We start from the raw sequence: 22,390 nt of genomic DNA, 5'->3' as shown, positions 1-22,390 counted from the left end.
GTGATAACTTAAATCATTGGTACTCAGGCCAACTCTTGTCACCACAAGCATAGATAGAGCCAGACCAACTTGGTCTCCCAGTCAAACTGCAGTCTGACTTGATGATTTAAATATTCCATCATTGTTGGCAACATAATATTAACCCATAGCCTGGTGCCAGGGGGGGGGAGGCTGAATCTCCCCATGGGAAGGACCAGTGTAGGCTTAGATCTTCTGACACATCCATGCACATTGATCAAAGTCTGCACAGTGTTATATAACCTGCCAAGAATCTTTATAATAAATTTATAATACAGCAAACTTCCTTGATATTTGAGAAAAAAGAAAATGAAGTTACTTCATGATTTGATCATGGTCTAATAAATTTATTAAGTCAGTATATGTTTTTGTAAAAACAAAATAAAGTTGTAACTTCATAAATTGAAAATGATCTAGCTGCTATTCAGTCAGTACATATTTTTAAAGTTTTTCGTTTTAAAATGATGAAATTTTTTTTCCAGATTGAAAATTGGAAAAGTATAATATTTAAGAAATTGAGGGTGATAAGGGTGAAGAATAGATGGTGATAATACTTATAATGAATGCACAATGTTGCTTTATTAAAGTTTTTATTTCAAAGCTGAAAGCATGACCATATCAATAAGCTTTACAGTGTAAAGTTAAAAAAAAAATCTTAAGGTGTGCTTTAAAATTACAGTTATCTCACTCTTCTATAGATAGTTGTTAAAGTATCTTCTCTTGAGTTATTATATTGTGATGTATTCAGAGATAGCCATCTTAGATGTTTAACAATGTCTATGTGTTAAATATTCAATTGGACCATCAAGTTTGACATAATTTAACAATCAAGTTGTTCCACTTTGATGAGCTTGTAAAAGATTTGTATTTATGCGACCAGGTCAGGTTGGATTACGTAAAAAATTGCTAAATTATAAATATATATCTTCCATATCCATGAAACATCTGCCTTTAATTCTAATGTTATTGCATCTTGAAACTGATATTTATAATATGTTGGGGAAGAAAATATATGAAACTAGTCAAAAAATTACTAAAACTTTTCTTCAATTTCAAGAATTATTGAATACTTCTAAGTTCAAATTACAATGTAATTTTCTTCATGGTGATGTAATTACATACAATAATTGTTGTTTTTGCTCATTTAAAAACAATCTCAATGTATCTTTAACTATAAAAAAATTACAATTGAAAAAGGAAGTTTTTCCCTTACTGGTATTAGGTGTTTATGTTTCACTGACTGAATTTTCCATAATAGTTTTCAGGTGTAAAAATGATCAGCAAATTTTATAATGGACTTAAGAATTTCACCTGACTGCACACAGACTTGCAGATTTGCTCAAGGTTTTCTAAATGAATGTACAATTTGTTACAGTATAATATACAAAATGTAACAGCCATTTAAATCACTGTGAGCCAACACTCCATTTAATTTCAGAATGTTCAATTTTACTGAAAAATAAAAATGTTTTTGGTCATAATTTTAAACTTCCCAAGGTAAAGAACAGTTGAAGTTCATTTTCTCATGGGAATAATTTGTACTGTAAAAATATCACAGCGCAATCTTTAAACTTTAAATTAACTTATTGCATTAAAATGTATTTTAAAAATCAATGCCCCATAACTATAAAAATATTGCAAGCTTTTAACTGAAAAATGAACAATGGGCAACAAAATTAAATAAAAAGAAAACCTATTTTTGTTTAGTTTACCATTTTCTGATACTAATGTTATGCACTGTGTGTGAACAAATCAGCTGATTCCTTATAATTTTTGGCATAAATAGGATCAGATGGTGAAAACTATGTTACAAATAAGTCAGCTGTGACACAAATGTGCATTTTTGTCCTGAAGTTTTAATTGACTTTAATGGAGCATATATCAGACGATTGATGCTATGTCAGATAAATTGTTTATTATGAACAAAGAGTAATGAATTAACATGCATGAATAGTGTATCTTTGATCGTAGCCGTTATATATATATATATATATAGCCTGCTGGCAGCAACTGTGAGTCTATACCCATGTAACCATGCAGTGTGGACTAATTTCAGCCGCACATCCATGCCATCTGATCATGGTCTGAGCCATCATCGAATACCCATGTTTGATCAACATGTTACATAACATGTAATGGATGTTTATGGTTACTAAGTCAGCCGTGGGTATCCCGACGATTGATCTGTACTGTTCAGTATTCATTCTGTACATGTTAGTTTTGAAATTTTCCCAAAAAGTGATGCACTGGTCTAGATTGAAAGATGGGCACATCCATTTAACATATTGAGCATTATGATAATACAAATAAACCTGGTGTTGTGGTTGGTAATATAGGTGTTAATCACACTTTCCCTACAGATACAGATTTACTACCATGCTACAGATTTACTACCATGACATGAACACACATGGGGGAGTTAGGTGTAGTTTTAAATCAAGTGTTCCAAAATCGTTTTATGATTCATACTTTAAAGGAAGATATCATGCATATCCAGTTAAATGTCTTGATAAAATCACCCAACAAAGTATACATTCTTCTGAGTTATCTCCCTTGAATAACCCACTTCACTTGATAAAGATTTTTATGGTTGCAAATTAAAACTCAGATTTATAGCTTCTCTGTATAATATGTTGAAGATGAAATTTCTTTCTGTCTGACATGAAAGAAAAGATTATTTTTCACTGTATAAAGCATAAACTGAATTTTACTTTTTGTAAAATTTTGATATGAAATAAATAATCATATTTGTTGTTTTGATTTTCAAACTGGCCATTGTGAATTTAAAAGTGTTCAGGCTCAAAGTCATATATCAGTATATTGAGAGCATAATACATGCATATAATATGCTGCATTGCATTTTAACACTGCCTGCTGGTGGGTGCAGAATCTAATCCAAATTGCAACCAGTGCAGTACAAGTTCAGATGGCACACCTGTGACATCTTGTGCCATCTGATTATGGTAGAGCACTGTTTGCTATTCTGTTATTATTTACTTTGAAATTTTCTTAAAGAACGGAAATGAGGTTTTGTCCAGGTTGAAATATTAATAAGTCCAGTGTAGTGTGGGTAATTGTACGACATAGAGTCTAATATGTATCACTGCTAACACATGTACAAAATTAATGTAAAGACATTTAAAGTGTTAAAAAAATAATAATAATAAATAGACCAACCAAAAATCTCAATAAAAAAAGGCTTAAAACAATTTGTTACACATTCCAGATAAAATATTTGTAAGCTTAGTCTGTAAATGTTAATATATACCAATTCACTGTTGTATAATAACTTGTATTACGCCCATTCATGCAATTGTATACTGTTATTATTTCAATACAGACCGTAAAAATAGTACCTCTTGTTTAAGATATAAAGTGGGTAGAAAATGTGTAAGGATCAGTCAATGGGTTTTACATTCCATATGCTTTAATGCTCGGCTATATGACTATAATGTTAAATAAGGTTTTTGTTTAGTTAATATCCTATATTTTCGGACTGAATAAAGAGTTTTATTTACTATCAAGATATATTAGTAAATTCAGTAAAAATAGAATTGAATTAAAGTACTGGTCAATACAGGTTGAAAAGCAGTGCTATTTGAACAGTTAGTCTAAGGTTTGAAAGAATTTGTCTCTATGTTGACTGTAAAAGGGAGAAGTTATTATATACTATTTATAACTTGTTTGTTTGCATTTCACTGTGACTTCTTAATATCTAACTGCTTGATTTATTGTTACAAATACATTTTTAAGGATAGGTAAATGATTTAACACAATGATATATGATATAACAAAATATAATATAATATTATTATATCCTCCCTATGTGTCAGTAACAAATTATAGCAAGTAATGACAATATTTGTCTACCAAGTGTATTCTGTATCGCAAATACAATCAAACCTGCTGACTAGTAGTCCATTTAATTTACATGGTTCATCAGTTATTTGGTTGGGGTCACTACCGGTCAAATCTCTTATAAATGACTATCAGCATGTAATGACCACATTTAACAATATGGCTAAACACCTCAAACCTCAGACGAAATTTGCCCTAAACTATTTTATCATGTTCCTATTTTATATAATTGTAACATTCCATTCAAAATTAGCTTAAGTAAATCTTTTAAAGCTCTAGGTAAAATTTATTCAGACTTTAAAATATTTTGCATTAAATTATAATGATTTTAGACTGGAGATGACCTCTTGTTAACTTATTGACAGACAAGACATTTCGTTAAATGATTTAACATAAAAGAAGAAATAAATAGTCAGACATTATAACTGTTTAATATTGACTATTAGATAAGAGTACATACAAAATTGTAAACAATTATCAGTTACCTTAAGGTGGTGTCTTATTACGCCCTTAACCTGTAGAATTAAAAAGACTGATCAAACTTTCATTTTGGGAACAGTACATGATCAGTTTTTGGGATATCAAAATGAACATAATTTTAAATAGTAAGTCGGCCAGTAAAGTATATATCATGGTTTTGACTGCCTATCGACAAAAAGGGCTTAAAAAACTTTGGTTCAGCATTAAAGGGTTTAACATAATAAACATTATAAATAGTATCATTGTTTACATTTTGTTAAATGTGATATGTTTCTTTAGATTACATAATTTATATTTTTACTGAGAATGCTGTTACATTGGCTAAATAGGTAGAGCGTTAATTAAACGGCCCAGGTTCGATTCTCAGACAGTGCATGCAAGTCACTTTCGTTTTGATTGATCATGAAATCCTTGCTAAGGTCATTCACACCGTACCTCTGCTCTGGCATGTCTAGAAGTTGGCATGTACAGAAGTTATCAGTTCCTTGCAAAAGTGAAGGCAGCTTAAGTACAGCCTGCCCATAAACAATGCGGTGGCTGAACTGTGCTCTGGTAAATTCCATGTGGCTTACAGTCTTGATCTGGAGGGTATAAAATTACCACCACCATTATTTCTAATGACTGTATTTTTTTTTAATCTTAGTATAAACAAATTTAAAGGATTGACAATTGGAAAATAAGAATTTTATTCGTTTTTAATCCTGTATAGTTTATCATGTCAAGGACATGTTTTCATAATCTTTTATTTAAATCCGCCAAAACTATTTGTTACATGAAAACATTAATGCACTTACTAAAGTTTTTTCTTGTATTTAATATGTTTACATTTTTCCCCTATATAAATTCCTTTGAAATAACTTTAATGTTAGAAATAATTTCTTCTAAATTAATTTATTTACAATAATAAAGATTGTTTTTGAGAGGGAAAAAATTCAGTAATTTCTGAAGGTAAATAAACAGGTAGAAGCCACAAAGACAAGTCCCATCATCTAACATCGTGCCCTGCATCTGAGTGCAAGGTTTAGGCATGTTATTTAAGAAATCAGTTATGTTTATGATGGACAGATCCGAGTTCAAAGAAAAGTACTGTTATATAAATGTAGTATGATTAAGATCAATGTTCTAAATTTCTTTTTCCACCCATTCAGCATAAGTGATTATTCAAAAATATTACAAAGGTATAGGGCTATCAAGAGAAGATGCTTCTGCTCAGGCAAGAACTGTTTCTACAGATATTACAATTATTTACTATTATTTACTATTATATGTATTTGTTTCAGGGTGACCATGTGTGGATCGAACCAAAGCAAAAGACCGAGTTCAGCGTTGCCATTGGTGCGCAGGTCCAGTACTCGGAGGCGGGCCGGATACGGGTAGTTGACGACGATGGAAAGGAACATTGGGTAGATGGGAAACAACAGATTCGGCATATGAACGCGACTTCTGTCAATCACATAGAAGACATGATCTTACTTGGTGACCTCAACGAGGCTGGGATACTTCGCAACTTGTTTCTTAGATATGCTGATAACAAAATATACGTATGTAACTCTGTGTCAATCGTGGTATAAGTAAAAAATCATACTAGAGTTATATAAGCAATATATGACAGCTAGGTAACATATTCAAAAGGCATTTGACAAATATTAAAAGAGAATTCACCGCTGTAAAACTTTAATTTTATTTCAAGGTCTTGTTTTTCCGTGGCCTTTACTATTTTAAACAATTAACGCAAAGTTTTATATTTGTAAACTGTGCATAAAAATTTTAAGAAATAAAAGTATAAATGTCTATTCCTGCTTACTTTATAAAGAAAGTTAATAGAAAATCGATTAGTACAAAGTTTTACAGAAGTGTTAGTCTGGGCGCTGCATGACTATTAAAAAAACAGACAGTGTTTGGTGAGAATTGACAATTGTCATAATAAATATAGGTTGAATGCAACTGTTACACCTGCATCATTAACATTCATTTTAGTCTGTAAGATATACATTTTATTTAGATTCAGGATGAGTCATTGACTATATGTCGGAATAATTGTTTGTACTTTTTTTATATCATCATAAAGTCCATTATACTTAAATAGAAATGTTTATATCAACAGACCTACACTGGTTCCATTCTGGTAGCTGTAAACCCTTACCAAGTATTGCCGATTTATACGCCAGAATATATCTCAGAGTATCGGGACAAGAAGATTGGTGAGTTGGAGCCTCATATCTTCGCTATAGCAGACAACTCGTACCATAACATGCAGAGATACCAGCATGATCAGTGTGTTATCATCAGGTATGTTACATCTCATCTAGAAAATATTCAAGAAATGATATATCCCAAACAGTGATTTTATATATATTTATGAGGAATATATCACGAGGAGGTTGCCCGAGTGATATAATAATGCGCATCCAAATGACAAACAGTGGTTTTATCAAGCGATATATTAATGGATATATTATTTTGATTCTAACACAACATAAACAAATAAATGCTGCAGTACCTGATATCAAGTTAAATTGCGCCCAATTTGTTTTCGTACTTATTTTCAGCATGTCGCGCCATTTGTGTTGTACTTCTCCATTTTCCTCTTATTTTGATTGTAAAATATTTTATATAACTTTTCTAGTATTATAAACATGATATTTTTCTTGAAAAGTCTGAATTGCATGTAGTGAAATGGGAAGAAGTTAATTCCTGGATGTTTTATTGTACAGTTCATTCAAGTGTGATGTTACTAAATGTGATATATACAATAAAATTATGATCAATTAAATGTTATGGTATTTTTTTTTGGTCTCTTACTATAATGTTCATAATCCTTCTATTTGATATAATGCCACTTTCCTAAAATAAAATTAAAGTGGGTAAATAAGAGAGACTGACGGGAGATATGGCATAGTGACTAAGATGTCTGCCACTCATCTAAGGGAATCATGGGTTCAAGTCTATCTTGGATCAGTCCATGTTTCCTGCTGACACCAGTACTAGATAGATCCAGCATGCAGACTCTAACATAGCTTAAATAAGCATCAAGCTGTTAAAACTAATTTTCAATCCACCTTAAAATAAATATGTTTAAACTGATTTTGTATTTTCAGTGGAGAATCAGGTGCGGGTAAAACAGAAAGTACAAAACTTATCCTGCAGTTTCTAGCGGCCATCAGTGGTCAGCATTCCTGGATAGAACAACAAATTCTAGAAGCTAATCCTATCATGGAAGGTAAAAATCATCTAATTTTGTTTGTTTGTTGGTTTTTCTTTTGTTTTTTATGCCAATTTTTACACATTTGGTAATAATTAGCGGAGGATCAAACCTAACCCGCTTTACTGGATAACTTAAACCAGTAATTACCAATTTCTGTGCATGTGATCAACAACTAATTCCACATGATTTCTGAACTAGCTGTTGAGAGATAAATGACCATTAGACACAATGTTTGAGATCAGTTTTCACATACCGGTATCCACAATTATCAAATTAAAAAACAAAACAAACAAGAATCCATCCACTCTCAGGTAGATGTCGTTTCGATAACAAAATTAATATAAACCCATTAGCTGTAAGGAAATGACTGTTACCATTGTATTTTATTATTATTCCAGCCTTTGGTAATGCCAAAACTATCAGGAACGACAACTCTAGTAGATTCGGCAAGTATATAGATATTCACTTCAATCAACGTGGATCAATAGAGGGCGCTAAGATCTTACAGTACTTGCTGGAGAAGTCGAGAATCGTTCACCAAGCTCACGATGAGAGAAACTACCATATATTTTACTGTATGTTAGCTGGTATGACCCAAGATGAGAAGAGGAAGTTAGACGTCACTAATGCCCAGCAATACTGGTACCTCACTCAGGTGAATGATAGTCCTGTTTACATATAATATTTATTAAAGCAAAGTGTTAAATGTGAACCTAAGTTACTTAAAGGGGAAGTAAATCTAAATATTTAATTCAATGGGCAAAATAAACTGAACTAATTAACCAAAAGTTAACATTAAACCTGAATTATTAATTCGAGGGGGAGACAATCCCAAAAAAATAATTATCAAAATGGGATAATCTTGATTTATCAACCTGTTGTGCTTATATTTTCAACATTATAACTGTAAAAGATGGTATATACTCTCCTGGGAAAGTCAAAAATATTCTTAATTCCAGAGTAAGTCTATTTGCTTAAAAAACATAATAGAATAAATGTTTATGAAATTTGTTAGTGAGAAATTTATTGGTTTTAACTTTATTATTAAAATGTTATGACAACTTGACAAGTGTTTTTACTTGTGAAAAAAAAATACAGTTTGTTGAATTCATGGTGTTCATGAATATTTTATATCTATTGTTTATGATTTTAATTGAGTCAATTAAAATGTTAATTTTTATTCTATTATTTAGGGTGGAGATACTAAATGTGAAGGTAGAGATGATGCTAAAGAGTTTGCTGACATCAGATCAGCTATGAAGGTGCTCATGTTCTCAGATAAAGAAGTCTGGGAACTCCTGAAAATATTAGCATCATTATTACATCTGGGAAACTTGAACTACAATTGTAAGTCTGATTGTTTAAAATCATTTGTTTTGTTTTTTGTATTTTAAAGGTTTTCTTTTTCAATATTATCTCATGAATGAATATAATGATAAAATTATCTCAATATATCAGATAAATTAGGAATTCAATAATAGGATAATCGCTCGAACATGACACCACTGGCTTCTTTTGAAACAGGTTAGATAGCAATGTAATACTGGGTTATGTCCCCTGACATGTGTCTAATAATCTCAGCTGTATTATTGCAAGGCTTTGATTGTCTAGTTATTCTGATATTCTCGGCTGTCTGTAATAGCAGTCTCAATATAATGGTATGGTTGGTCATTTGCGCCAGTCAAATACGACCATAACTTCACATTGGGGCATTACTTTGGCCTTTCTTACACTGGTGGGTTTGTGTTGTTTATTTGCCAACAATTTATGGCAACCATCTAATTCATTTTACAGAATAAAAAGCTATTACATATAATTATTCAGCTTTTTATTGTTTTTTCAGCCATAGAGAATGGACAATATCGATGATGCCAGTGAAATATCAGATATATCTCACATCAACAAAGTGTGTGCTCTTTTTGAGGTGAGAAATATGTTGCATTATACCAGTTGACTGATTTGTATGCCTTAGTTAGTTAACTGACTAAATTTTGTTACACTCAAAGCACAATTAAGTATATAATGTCAGTGCAAAAAATTGCTCCAAATCAGGTGTCAAATTTGTTAAAAAGTTAACACATAAAACCAGAAGGCATATGATTTAAGAAGTAATTACTGTCCTTCTTTTATCAAATTGTTGACTAGTAAATCTGTCACTAATAGTAGAACTATTATTACCACCATTAGTTTTGCAAATCTATCTGAGAACTCTAATCTGATATTGACTGAATGATTTACATTCTGTTTGTGTATTAGCTAAATAATATAATATATATAAATATCTGAACATTACTGTCACCTTCGAAACCAGTTCTAAAATTCCATTATTTTGTTGTCTATTTGTATTTTGGTATTGAACTGAAATTTGATCAGCTACTTCTTTTCTTTATATTAGTTTTCTCAAAGCAAATCTTATGTTTCCTGTTGCACACATTAAATCAAATCAGTTTTTTTTCAAAAGCAGGACATATTTTGGATAATTTTCTCACATAATTGCATGAAGTTATTAAGATACGTAAATCACCGAATCTATAGAAATCTCAGTTTTATGGGTAGTTCTTTTAACAGAACTAGACTTTCTAAAAGTGAATCCTTTAAATAGATAGACATTGTATCTTTGCAATTATGGTCATAAAATGTTAACCCCTACCCAGGTTGACACTAAAGATGAGTGATATTAGTCTTTGCCACCAGTATAGAGCCAGGCCATCTTGCACATTCTGTATGCTGACCAACTTCTAAATTTCCATCTTGGTATTCCCAAAAATGGATGATGGACTAGTTCATTTAAGAAATTCAGCAGGTTCAGGGTAAACAGTCCTTTTAGAATACAATTAATGTATAATTAAAGCTGGACTTTGACCTTATAGAGAAATACCTTACATTTAGGAACAGTTAGGTGTTGAAATGCAAGTCTAAATATTCAAACTTCAGTTTCAGATGCAATGTCCCCCCCCCCCCCCCCCCATAACTTGAGCTTTCAAACTAAGTGAAACAAAAATTTATATTCTTTTTCATCAAATCCAGTTTCTTTTCTGAGAAATTCAGTACATTGTATATGAGAGAATATATGAGCCAAGGGAGGTAACTCTTCTGCATCTTAATTTGAAAGTTGATTTAGTATAGTCATTTGCATACAAAGCAGAAAATAAAAACTTCATGTATTTTTTCATGCAGGTTCAAGCCCAGGATCTGATAGATTCTCTAACAACTAAGACCATAGTTACACGAGGGGAGAGTGTCACCAGTGCTATGGGTGTGGCCCAGTCAATGGATGTCAGGGACGCGTTTGTGAAGGGTATCTATGGTAGAATGTTTGTATGGATTGTAGAGAAGATCAACAAGGCAATCTTTAAACCAAAAACAAACCCCAAACATTTCAGAAGCTCCATCGGTGTTCTAGATATCTTCGGCTTTGAAAGTTTTGATATCAATAGGTAAGTTAAAGACATTGTAGTCAATTGCTTGGCACTTTACATTCTGGGTTCAAATCCCGGCATTTTAGGACCTTTGATTCTATTATGTTAAGAAGTTATCCAACTAGCATAAGGGAGGTTGGTGGTTCTACACAGTCGCCTGCTTCTTCCTACACAGAGGACCACCTAAAGTGTTCTGCTACTTTAAATTATCAAATGTGGCTGTCTGACCTTTACAATGTTAAGGTGACTAAATAAAATCAATCCAAATTCATGAGGGTTGAATTCAATTCATTGTAATTCAAGCCTGTCTTTAACATTTATTCAATGTTTGTGAATAAACTGATAAATGATTTGAAGCTTTTGTGTTCAGTATTATACAATGGCAATTTCATTGTTATACTAATGTATATATTATATTATTATAATGTTTACAGTTTTGAACAGCTGTGTATCAACTATGCGAACGAGAATCTGCAGCAGTTTTTCGTACAGCATATCTTCAAGCTAGAACAAGAGGAGTATGACAATGAAGGTATCAACTGGCAACATATTGAGTTTGTTGACAACCAAGATGCCCTCGATCTCATTGGTCTAAAACCTATGAACATCATCTCATTGGTTGATGAGGAGAGCAAGTTTCCCAGGGTAAATACTTAAAGTATTGAGTAACATGAATTTTCATTGGATAATTGAATAGAAAGTCATCTATACATTATGTAATATGAACTTTGATTGGTTCATGCTGGTTGTTTGAAATGACAGTTTGTTGTATTCAGAATCTCAGATACAGTCAGTCCTGTTATAAGAGACCTTTCAAGTGAAAAGCCAAAAATGAAAGCTTAGTTCATTGGATTAAATAATAAAACTAATTTGATAGCCCCATCAGATGTTCAGCTTTATTCACATATTATGAACATGAATAATTATTATAATTTCCCAATGACATCCAAATAGTTATTAAAATTATAGGATTTATACAAGCTCTGCTAGCTTGTATAAATTCAACTTTAAGTTTAAATTTAAGAAACTTTATTGTATAAGACATGATGACCTGAGATTAAAACATGATATATATTACAGGGTACAGATCAGACTATGTTAGACAAGCTACATCAGACCCATCAAAATAACAAGAACTATCTCCGACCAAAGGCTGATATTAACAGAGTGTTTGGTCTCAACCATTTTGCTGGTGTTGTCTTCTATGACAGTAAAGGTAAACTTTAATCTCTTATATTTTACAGTTTATATATTAATATGGATTTTATATCTGGTGAGAATCAGATATGAAAAATGAAATCAAGATGGCATTCAAAGAAGGCATCCCTTAAAAGTTGATCTCATTTATATTTATGTATATATTCATTGTATGAAAATAAACATTTTAATATCTTAAAATAAATGAGAAACCTGGATTGCTTAAAAATTCATACCTACATCATAAAGTAAGGCTTTAATATGAAATGGAGGTTTTTAATATGAGTTAATTGTCTTACATGGTGTAAAGTCACTACATTAAGTGACCTTGTTAATTATTGTTGTTTTTAAGAAAAATCTAAGTTTCAATTTAGTTTTCATTGATTGATTGCTGTCAAGCTATCCTTATACACAATTAATAAATTTTTCCTACTTCTGTGATTAAGAATAATTTTTGTTTGAAAATTTGGCCATTTCAAGTTTGTTTTCTCACCATTCCTGTCACTTGAATTTTGTCACTTAGTATAGATTTTGTCTTTTGTTTACAGGATTTCTGGAGAAGAATAGAGATACGTTTTCTGGAGATTTACTACAAGTTATACAGTCATCAGGGAATACATTCTTACTGGATCTCTTCAAACAAGATATACATATGGTAAAATGATTAAGTCTTGTCAAGTTTTTCTATTTAATATTAAAGTTCTGGGGCTGCATTTGTATCCTAAGTCCTAGGACATAAAACCAACTTTAGGACTTACTTAAGACCATTTCAATAGATGTTTTTACCTTCAGTCAAAGACTGTAGACTATAAGTAAATTCATTTTCCTTAGAAAAGTTATTAAATACAATGACAGACCCTATACTATTCGCTACATGTTATTGCTCATCTGTATTTCTATTCAGAAATTAAGAGAGCCATGAAATAGTAGTCATAAGTTAAGATGTTTTCCTTGAAACACAAATTTGTCTCAGTTTTGGTCTTAAGACTGTTTTTTCACACGTAGGACTTCCTATGAAATGCAGCACAGTATGTTTGTAACATCGCTTTTCATTGGATAATCATTATGTTTATATAAACTAGCTGCTGTCAATTTATTAAGTTTTTTTCTCTAATAAAGGATGTTAACTTTGCTGTATTATAAATTGTTATGAAGATTGTTGTAAATATTTTACAGGGTTCAGATACAAGAAAAAGAGCCCCGACATTAGGAGCCCAGTTCAAGAAGTCTCTGGAATCTCTAATGAAGACATTGAATGCCTGTCAACCTTTCTTTGTTAGGTGTATTAAACCTAATGAGTTCAAGAGAGCACAGGTAAACAAACTCATTTCATTTACCTTGATACATTACCGAAATATTAAAGATGGACTGTCTAGCTTTAGATTTTGGACTGTACAGATGCAGGTTTAAGTTCTTTATATTGAAATTGAGCATGTAATAATAAGACTTTTGTCAGACTGCACAGCTGTGCAGGTTTCTATAATATCACACTGTTACAAAATGTTCACTGTTCATAATTAACCCTAAGGGCCGAAAAAAAACAAGAAAGAAATTTAAAACATTGAATATGCAAATTTTCAAAATTAAATAAATTTGTAATGTTTGTTAAGATTTCATGTCAAAATAAAAAATAAGTCAAGGTGTTCACTGTTACAATGTTATACATGTGTACATATTTCTTTAGCTTCATTTAACTTCAATGTTGTTCTGGATTTTAAGATATTTTGTGTATATAATATCATTAATTTTAGCTATTTTGATTAGGAATAAAGCATAAGAAATAGTACAAGATATCTATATTTTAATACAAATTACCTCATGGGTTATTGTGTAATTCAGGATTTTGACAGGGAGCTATGTTGTAAGCAGCTCAGGTATTCTGGTATGATGGAGACAATCCGTATCCGTCGAGCCGGATATCCTATCAGACATTCTTTCTACGATTTTGTTGATCGTTACCGTATCCTTGCTGACGGTATTGGCCCCGCCCACAAGGAGGAGTGCAGGGCAGCTTCACTGAAGATCTGTCAGAAAGCCCTTGCTGGTTTAGATTATCAGTTGGGACGTACAAAAGTTTTCCTCAAGGTAAGAAAAACTTCTCTCTTTTTTTCTATGACATTGAAGTTTTGCAATTATTTTAGAAAACATTGTTTCTCCTTTGAATAATGTTTGGAAAAATCAATGTGTATTTTGAATTATACCATAGAAATAATATTGCTTATATAAATTGCGCTTGCAAATTCAAGGGTGGTGAATTTGATTGCCTGTTTGTCCAACTTACATGGCTGATGAATCTTTCAGCTGTCACTTTTAGAACTGAAATTATAATTGTTGTGTCCTAAACATCTAAGTGCAAGGGACAGAACCAGTTATTTATTCTTGAATGTGCACATCTTTCATATTCAAAAAAGTAAAGCAACAGGCAGTCAGTTATCTCTATGGGTTTCTGGTGGTGACTATAATCAAATAAACATGTATCACTCAGACATGTGACATGGTTAAGAAATTATCATATTTACAGGACGCACAAGACGCATTTTTAGAGCAGCAGCGTGAGATACGGTTGACGGAGAAGATTGCTATCATACAGAAGTGCATACGTATGTGGGCGGTGAGACGTAGGTTCCTGAAGATGGTTGGATGCTGTACCACAATACAAACTAGATGGAGAGCGTATGCTGCCAGGAAGAAATTCTTAGCTGTAAGATTTTGTATTTATATTATTAGTTATAAAGATTTTTGACAGGTTATATGGGCCTATATAAATGGTTGTTTGTAAATATATTACAAACAATTGTTTATATATGGCCAAATAACCTGTCGGGAATATTTATAACGAATTTATAATACTGCAAACTACATTTTATAGAGAAAAAAGTGAGATTTCTTCATGAATTGACAGCAGCTGTGTACATATAAAACTATATTAACATCACGATTATATGATGAAAAGCGACATTACAAACATGCAGTATTATAATGTCTTTTTACATGGCTTCTATGAGACCGCCTCTGTGGTCGAGGTTAGAGTCGATGACTTCTAATCCAGTTACCTGTCTGGGTTGGTTTGATCCCTAGGAGATGCTTTGGTAGTTAAGCCAATAGGAAGGTAGTCTGGTACTGGTGTAACTCTCCAGGAATGATGGTTAGGAAACTACCCTCCTATATGACTGAAATACTGTTTGGAAAAGGCGTAAAATGTAACAAACAAACAAACAAGACATATAGATAAAACAGTACAAGTTCTGCAGAGAGACCCTTTGAAGAGCAATAAGCTTTTTGAAATAACAGTATCAGATCTTCCTTAAGGAAGATTTTTCTTAAAGTTTAACCTCTCCAGAGCAACACCTCTCAGCAACAATCAAAATATTTGTCTTGCAAAAGGTGTTGCTTTGAAGAGGTTGTAATATAATTGTGAAATTTCGATATAGAATTTTGGCACTCTGTAAACATGTTATTAATAGTAGTAGCTAAATAATTTGTTTGGGAACTTTTCTGTTTTTCATGCATAAAGTGACTTTAAGATATAGAGGATATTTGTTTGTTTGATTGTTTGTGTGTGTGTAAGATGTAATTTTGTTTCATCGAGTGAGCTTGAAAAACAGTATTCTTACGAGTGGCGTAATAATATGAAAATAATGTGAATGTACTGTTTTTTAAACTTTTGTAGTAATTGTCTCACAAATAATATCTTTGCGCCCTTACAAACCTTATAAAGTGATAAATTTTGTGTGTATTATATTTCAGATGAGGCAAGGTTACATGAGACTACAAGCTTTATGTAGGTCAAGGGTTCTCACAGCTCAGTTTAACGCACAGCGTAGTCTAGTGATTAACTTACAGCGTTATTGTCGGGGTCACCTGGTACGTCAGTGGGCACAGAAGAGAATGTTCTCTATCATCAGAATACAGGCACAGATTAGAGCTGCTATACAGAGGATGAAGTTCCGACGATTGAGGATTGAGGTACGTTACCGTTTCTTTATGACAGTCAAGTGACGGTTAAGGTTATAGATACTTATCTATTGATTCTTATAAAATATTTGCAAGTGACATCCTTGCCATACTGTATCTGATTAAAAATTCTAGTAACTTCAGTTGTCCTGCAATTTGGTATTAAAGTACTGTGTAGTTGTTTTAACAACAGTGTCAAGTCCTGTTTGAAATAATGCATGAATACTCCCTGGCTCTTTAATGTATATTTTATAAGGATCCATTTGTCATTCTTTCCATTTAAGTATCAAGCTATAAAGTTGATCTGGGGTCTTGACATTAAGTGATAAAGCTTGATTTGTTGCCATGGTTTTATTAAATTAATTCAAGCAAGAAAAAGAACCCTAAAAAAGCTACAAAATAGTTAAAACCTAACAATAGAGATGCAATAATTGTATAACACAGAAAAGGTGAAGTAGTTTGTTTTCTATAAAGGATACTGATCCTAACAAATGCTATTCCAGAAAATCCAAAAATGCTGTTGTTTGTATAATATTACTGGTATTTTTATATTACAGTATGAGAAACGTATGGAAGCAGAGAGGATCAGACAAGAGGAGGAGACAAAGCTAAGGAAGAAGATGAATGAGAAGAAGGCCAAACAAGAAGCCGAGAGATTACATCAGGTTTGTTATAACATTCATTACCCATCTATAGGACGATTATAGTTTGGGGACCTTTCTAAGAGTTGATTTGAATACATATACATGCACAGTGCGTTAACTGGAGTGCAGGTATTAGTTACAGTTGTGTGACAACATTGGACTTAGATTGAACTAAGGCAAAGGCAAAGCTTAATTTCTCTGTGACAGTTGTCTTGGACATTGAGTCAAATGGTGATTTGTCTATCCCTGCTGATTAAGAAATGGTGTAGGATTAAAAGTTGGTAACTCATTAATAAATTTGTTATTACTGGTTAGTAATTAAGATGGCTCAACTTTCAGAATATGACCAAAACATGTCAAAATTAAGATAAATGCAAAACAAAAAAAGACTAACAATCATCTTGTTTTATAAATACATTGTTTATATGATTTTTATTCAGGAAAGACTTGCTGATATTGAACGTGAAGCATTCGAGACAGAGAGGATGCAACGAGAACAGGCGAAGATGAAAGTTGAACAAATAGAAATCACAGAGAGGAAACGAAATGAGACAGTCAGCGATTCTCAAGTGGTCAGACTTTTTTGTTGCTTTTATTCTTACATATATATTTTTTAAGAGGCATATTACTTGGTTATGTTCTGAGTTTCATTTCTGAGCGCTTTGTTTTCATGATAATATTTATTTTGTCTATTTATGATTATATAGTGTATGTCATTTTGCATCTTTATTGTGTGAATTGTAAGTTTTAAACTAGTATTCATTCATCTTATTCTGTGAAATCTGCGGAAAACTCTATTAAGTTGATTGCAGTACAGTAATGTTTCGTACAAAGTTCTCCAGCAAGCTTACACATTTAAGTGGCATGAGTTTCAATGTGTATGTTGAATAAATGTGGTTAAAACTAAAGGACCTAAATTAAACTATGTCATAGTGGCAGATCTTTCAATGTGTATGTTGAACAAAGCTACATGTACCTAATTGTATGTCACTATTTCAGGTGGATGATATATTTGGATTTATTGGGGACGGACAAGAGGGATATGGTGGTGAAGGGCCGTCTGCATTCGCTGTAAGTATTTTTGTTTGTGTTGACATGTTGCAGTGTATGAGTGGTATACAGTCTGACATTACTTGAATGGTTTAGTGTGTTTGACAGTTTTATGCAATTTGACTGGTGTATCTTTGGGTGTGTTTATACGAGCCGCTCAGGAAATTATAGTTATTATCTATACGTTAGTGGATTGAGAAATCTGGCATGTTGCTATTGTAGTTAATTTGTTATAGATATATATCTCTGATATATATATATGCAATTTTATATTTTTAAGTATTACTTAAACTAGAGTGCACTTAACACAAAATTAGGTCATGAGTAAAATAAAGAAATGTTTAAAGTTGTCACAAGGAATTTAAAGTCATTTCTTGAATAATATATAGGGCTAAAATTAGATATATTTCAAAAAAGATTCTGAAAATGAAAGTGTTTTTAATGTAGTATCAAAATGTGTATTTTTGTTTGTAAACTATATCATTTGATTTATATATTGAATTTGCCCAGGATCTGAATAGCAAGGTAACTGCTTGTGTTGGGATTTTCTCTCAAATCTGACCAATCAAAAACTCCCTTACATAAGGGTGTTAGAGAAAGAGCCTTTTAGTTAAATTGCTTTTGATTACGTTGACTCTCTATGGCAACAGTTGCTAGGTTCTAAAGTCTTTGAGTTTTTATGCCCCCACAATGTGGGAGCATATAGCGTTGCACTTGTCCGTCCGTCCGTCAGTCCGTCCGTCAGTCAGTCCGTCCGTCAGTCCGTACGTCCCGAAATCTTGTGAACGCAACTCCTCTTAAACCGGATGGCAGATTTTGCTTAAACTTACAGGGATGAACAACCTTAATGTGTAGATGGTAGTAAAGGAAGGAATTTTCGCTGCGACCAAATTTAACAGAATTATGGCCCTTTGTTGATTTTTTCATTATATACTATGTAGAAATTTTGTGAACGCAACTCCTCTTAAACCGGATGGCAGATTTTGCTTAAACTTACAGGGATGAACAACCTTAATGTGTAGATGGTAGTAAAGGAAGGAATTTTTGCTGCGACCAAATTTAACAGAATTATGGCCCTTTGTTGATTTTTTCACTATATACTATGTAGTAATTTTGTGAACGCAACTCCTCTTAAACCGGATGGCAGATTTTGCTTAAACTTCCAGGGATGAACAACCTTAATGTGTAGATGGCAGTTAAGGAAGGAATTTTTGCTGCGACCAAATTTAACAGAATTATGGCCCTTTGTTGATTTTTTCACTATATACTATGTAGAAATTTTGTGAACGCAACTCCTCTTAAACCGGATGGCAGATTTTGCTTAAACTTACAGGGATGAACAACCTTAATGTGTAGATGGCAGTAAAGGAAGGAATTTTTGCTGCGACCAAATTTAACAGAATTATGGCCCTTTGTTGATTTTTTCATTATATACTATGTAGAAATTTTGTGAATGCAACTCCTCTTAAACCGGATGGCAGATTTTGCTTAAACTTCCAGGGATTAACAACCTTAATGTGTAGATGGTAGTAAAGGAAGGAATTTTTGCTGCGACCAAATTTAACAGAATTATGGCCCTTTATTGATTTTTAGTTTTCAACTTGTGGCACATGTAGTCCAAAAAATATTTGACCTAGAGTCATAAGATTGACAGAACAGTGGCGTGTGGGGGCATCAGTGTCCTATGGACACATTTCTAGTTTTGCTTTTATTTTATAAGCACATTCTTGCCAGATGTTTATAATACATAGCACGCATTTTTCTTTTTCAACCTATAATAATTTGTTTTTTCTTTAGTTAGCTTTGTGAATCTTGCTTCTTTGGAAGAAATTTCTTAAGTTTTTGGGAAGTAAGATGGTATATAAAATTATGCAGATAATGATATAAACATGTACATAGAATCAAAATTGCTCCTCTTAGAAGTAATATTATTGAAAAAAAACTAAGAATTGAAAAAAGTGTTAAGGTTAGTTAGTATTTTTTGACAATGTGTGTTTTAAGCAATAATGGCTGTTATTACTGAGTGACATCACAAATTTTCATGTGACATCACAATTTTGTATATGACATCACAACTTTTTATATGACATCAGCATCAAAATAAATTAAATTAGAAATTTAATACAAAAAAAATGATAGTATATTAAATAGCCAATGACTTGTGCAATGAAGATTCTTTGCTTCAAAATAAATGTTCATTTTGAATAATCAGTGTAAAACAGTCACAATGCTCTTTCTAAAAGATAGGCAAATATATGTTTTCTGTGTATATGCGTGCTATTGGTTTGATATAATGCTTGAGTGTGCTTCTTTGCCCTATATTTTGCCCTATATATCATGTATATAAGAGTGATTCTATTGTATATATCTTGTTTATAATATATAATGTGATTACATACAGAAGTCACGTGTTGAGGTGACAAGTGTTAAGGTTCTATATCCATCTTGTACTTACAAAATTCAGCAAATTTTATTGCTCTCTGGCAATTTTTAACTTGACTCTTGGAAGAGTAGGGAGAGCTATAGTAGTTGACGTTGCCTTCACGCTTTGTTCAAGTTGGTATCTTCAAAACAATGGAAAGGAATGGGTTGAAAATTCACACACATGTTCTCTGTGATTATCTAAGCAGATTGGCTTAGATGCCATAACTCTTGAGTTACCTTTAAAGAGTGTAATGCCCCTTTTCTTACTGTCAATTACTGAGAATAGTTGCGTGTGCTGTCTTACAGACAGCTCTTGTTTATGGAGCGGGTTTGTCCTTCCATCGTTCCTGTTAGTCCATCAGATTCTTCTCCTACCTTCATATTCTTAGTATCACACTTTTGTACTATTTCTTACCACACCTCCATTAGTTGACTGATATATTAGACAAGTGGTGTACAGCCCATACATGGTTGGGGCTTCAAAGGCCAATTAAATGGAGTAAAGAACAAGTTTTCTTGTTTTACAAAATAGATTTCTCTACATCTCCTCAATATTACACACAGATGACAGAACAGTTGTGTTAGGTTTAGATGGATATAGTACCTTAACATGTACTTCATGTAGATGCTAAATAAACTTTTAATAGTGCCAGAATATTTTACTATAATCATATTTATCGTCTACAGTCAGATGGATTTCAGGATAACTTTCTGTTTGCAGTATGTATAGAAGTTTACAATCTCCTATTTTAGACTTTCATAATTATACCCCCGCACAACAAAGTTGTAAGGGGGGTATACTGGAATCAGCTTGTCCGTCCGTCCGGCCGTCCGTCCGGCCGTCCGTCCGTCCGGCCGTCGGTTTTTTCTTGTCCGCCCAATAACTTAAGATTCCTTTGACCCTTAGTCTTCATATTTGGCATGGAGGTTAGTCATGATTAGTAGATGACCCCTATTGATTTTGAGGTCACTAGGTCAAAGGTCAAGGTCACAGGGACCTTGACTTCAAAAAGCTTGTCCGCCCAATAACTTAAGATTCCTTTGACCCTTAGTCTTCATATTTGGCATGGAGGTTAGTCATGATTAGTAGATGACCCCTATTGATTTTGAGGTCACTAGGTCAAAGGTCAAGGTCACAGGGGCCTTGACTTCAAAAAGCTTGTCCGCCCAATAACTTAAGATTCCTTTGACCCTTAGTCTTCATATTTGGCATGGAGGTTAGTCATGATTAGTAGATGACCCCTTTTGATTTTGAGGTCACTGGATCAAAGGTCAAGGTCATAGGGACTTTGACTTCAAAAAGTTTGTCCACCCATTAACTTAAGATTCCTTTGACCCACAGTCTTCATATTTGGTATGGATGTTGATCATGACTATAAGGTGACCCCTATTGATTTTGAAGTCACTGGGTCAAAGGTCAAGGTCACAGGGACCTTGACAAAAAAAAGCTTTTCTTCTCAATTGCTAAAGAATGTCCTGTCCGCAATGTATTTATTTTGACATTTTCACATTTGAAGCATGTAGAATACATAACTTAGCAATGCACTGGCTTAGTAACCTCAGATTTGGCAGGGAGGTTGTCCTTGAGCTCTAAATGGCCACTGTTGATTCTGACAAAGTGGTATGCGGGGGTATTCACGCCATGATAGTGGCAGTTTTTTTTTTTTTTTTTTTTTTTTTTTTAGATTTTTAAAAAAAATTTTTTTTGGCTTACTCTGCAATTGACCCTAGCATTGCCTTACCAACCTTTCCTAGTGCCAACTGCTAACCTTTCACACTGATTTTCGAGTGTCAATTACACTGTATTTATTATCCTTTTTTTAAACTAAATAGAAATACACCGGTAACTTTATTATTAAATTTACAATATTGTAGGCATTACTTACTTGCTATTTTATATTTTCATTTTAATTTTTTTTTATGTTTTATAATTTTAGACTAGTTAAATGGTTACATGTATATAATGAAATAGTTTTTTTGTGTGTTATTAATTTTCTTTTTAAATTTGATTTTGATACCTTATTTTGTTGCTGTTAACAACTGTAAAGAAATTCCTTCAGCCCCACTTTACCTTGCTTAACACTACATAATTTTCTGTATAAAAATTCCCCCAAAAAAATTTTATAAAAAAAAAAAAAAAA

At 32.5% G+C, this 22,390-nt stretch overlaps 1 protein-coding gene across 3 annotated transcripts in view; it reads left to right on the top strand.

The window, feature by feature from the left end:
* LOC132731573 (myosin-VIIa-like) overlaps positions 1-22,390 on the top strand; it is a 65,824-nt gene that overhangs the window by 17,944 nt on the left and 25,490 nt on the right. Inside the window, exons 3-20 of one of the 3 annotated variants that reach the window (XM_060717767.1) lie at positions 5,637-5,897; positions 6,461-6,645; positions 7,455-7,576; positions 7,960-8,216; positions 8,755-8,912; positions 9,413-9,485; positions 10,739-10,998; positions 11,415-11,625; positions 12,061-12,196; positions 12,726-12,832; positions 13,354-13,491; positions 14,017-14,262; positions 14,699-14,878; positions 15,925-16,143; positions 16,689-16,796; positions 17,216-17,347; positions 17,775-17,846; positions 20,937-20,969. In XM_060717767.1, coding sequence (XP_060573750.1) covers positions 5,637-5,897; positions 6,461-6,645; positions 7,455-7,576; positions 7,960-8,216; positions 8,755-8,912; positions 9,413-9,485; positions 10,739-10,998; positions 11,415-11,625; positions 12,061-12,196; positions 12,726-12,832; positions 13,354-13,491; positions 14,017-14,262; positions 14,699-14,878; positions 15,925-16,143; positions 16,689-16,796; positions 17,216-17,347; positions 17,775-17,846; positions 20,937-20,969 — 2,898 coding nt within the window. Of the gene's footprint in view, positions 1-5,636; positions 5,898-6,460; positions 6,646-7,454; positions 7,577-7,959; positions 8,217-8,754; positions 8,913-9,412; positions 9,486-10,738; positions 10,999-11,414; positions 11,626-12,060; positions 12,197-12,725; positions 12,833-13,353; positions 13,492-14,016; positions 14,263-14,698; positions 14,879-15,924; positions 16,144-16,688; positions 16,797-17,215; positions 17,348-17,774; positions 17,847-18,335; positions 18,351-20,936; positions 20,970-22,390 lie in introns of those variants that run through there. The other 2 variants (XM_060717764.1, XM_060717765.1) reach the window with 2 other exon arrangements.

The sequence above is a fragment of the Ruditapes philippinarum genome, unplaced genomic scaffold (genome assembly GCF_026571515.1).
Source record: "Ruditapes philippinarum isolate M1 unplaced genomic scaffold, ASM2657151v2 ctg3083_1_1_1_1, whole genome shotgun sequence".
In the NCBI taxonomy this organism is placed as follows: Eukaryota; Metazoa; Mollusca; class Bivalvia; order Venerida; family Veneridae; genus Ruditapes; species Ruditapes philippinarum.
This window is presented reverse-complemented; position numbering and strand designations above follow the sequence as displayed.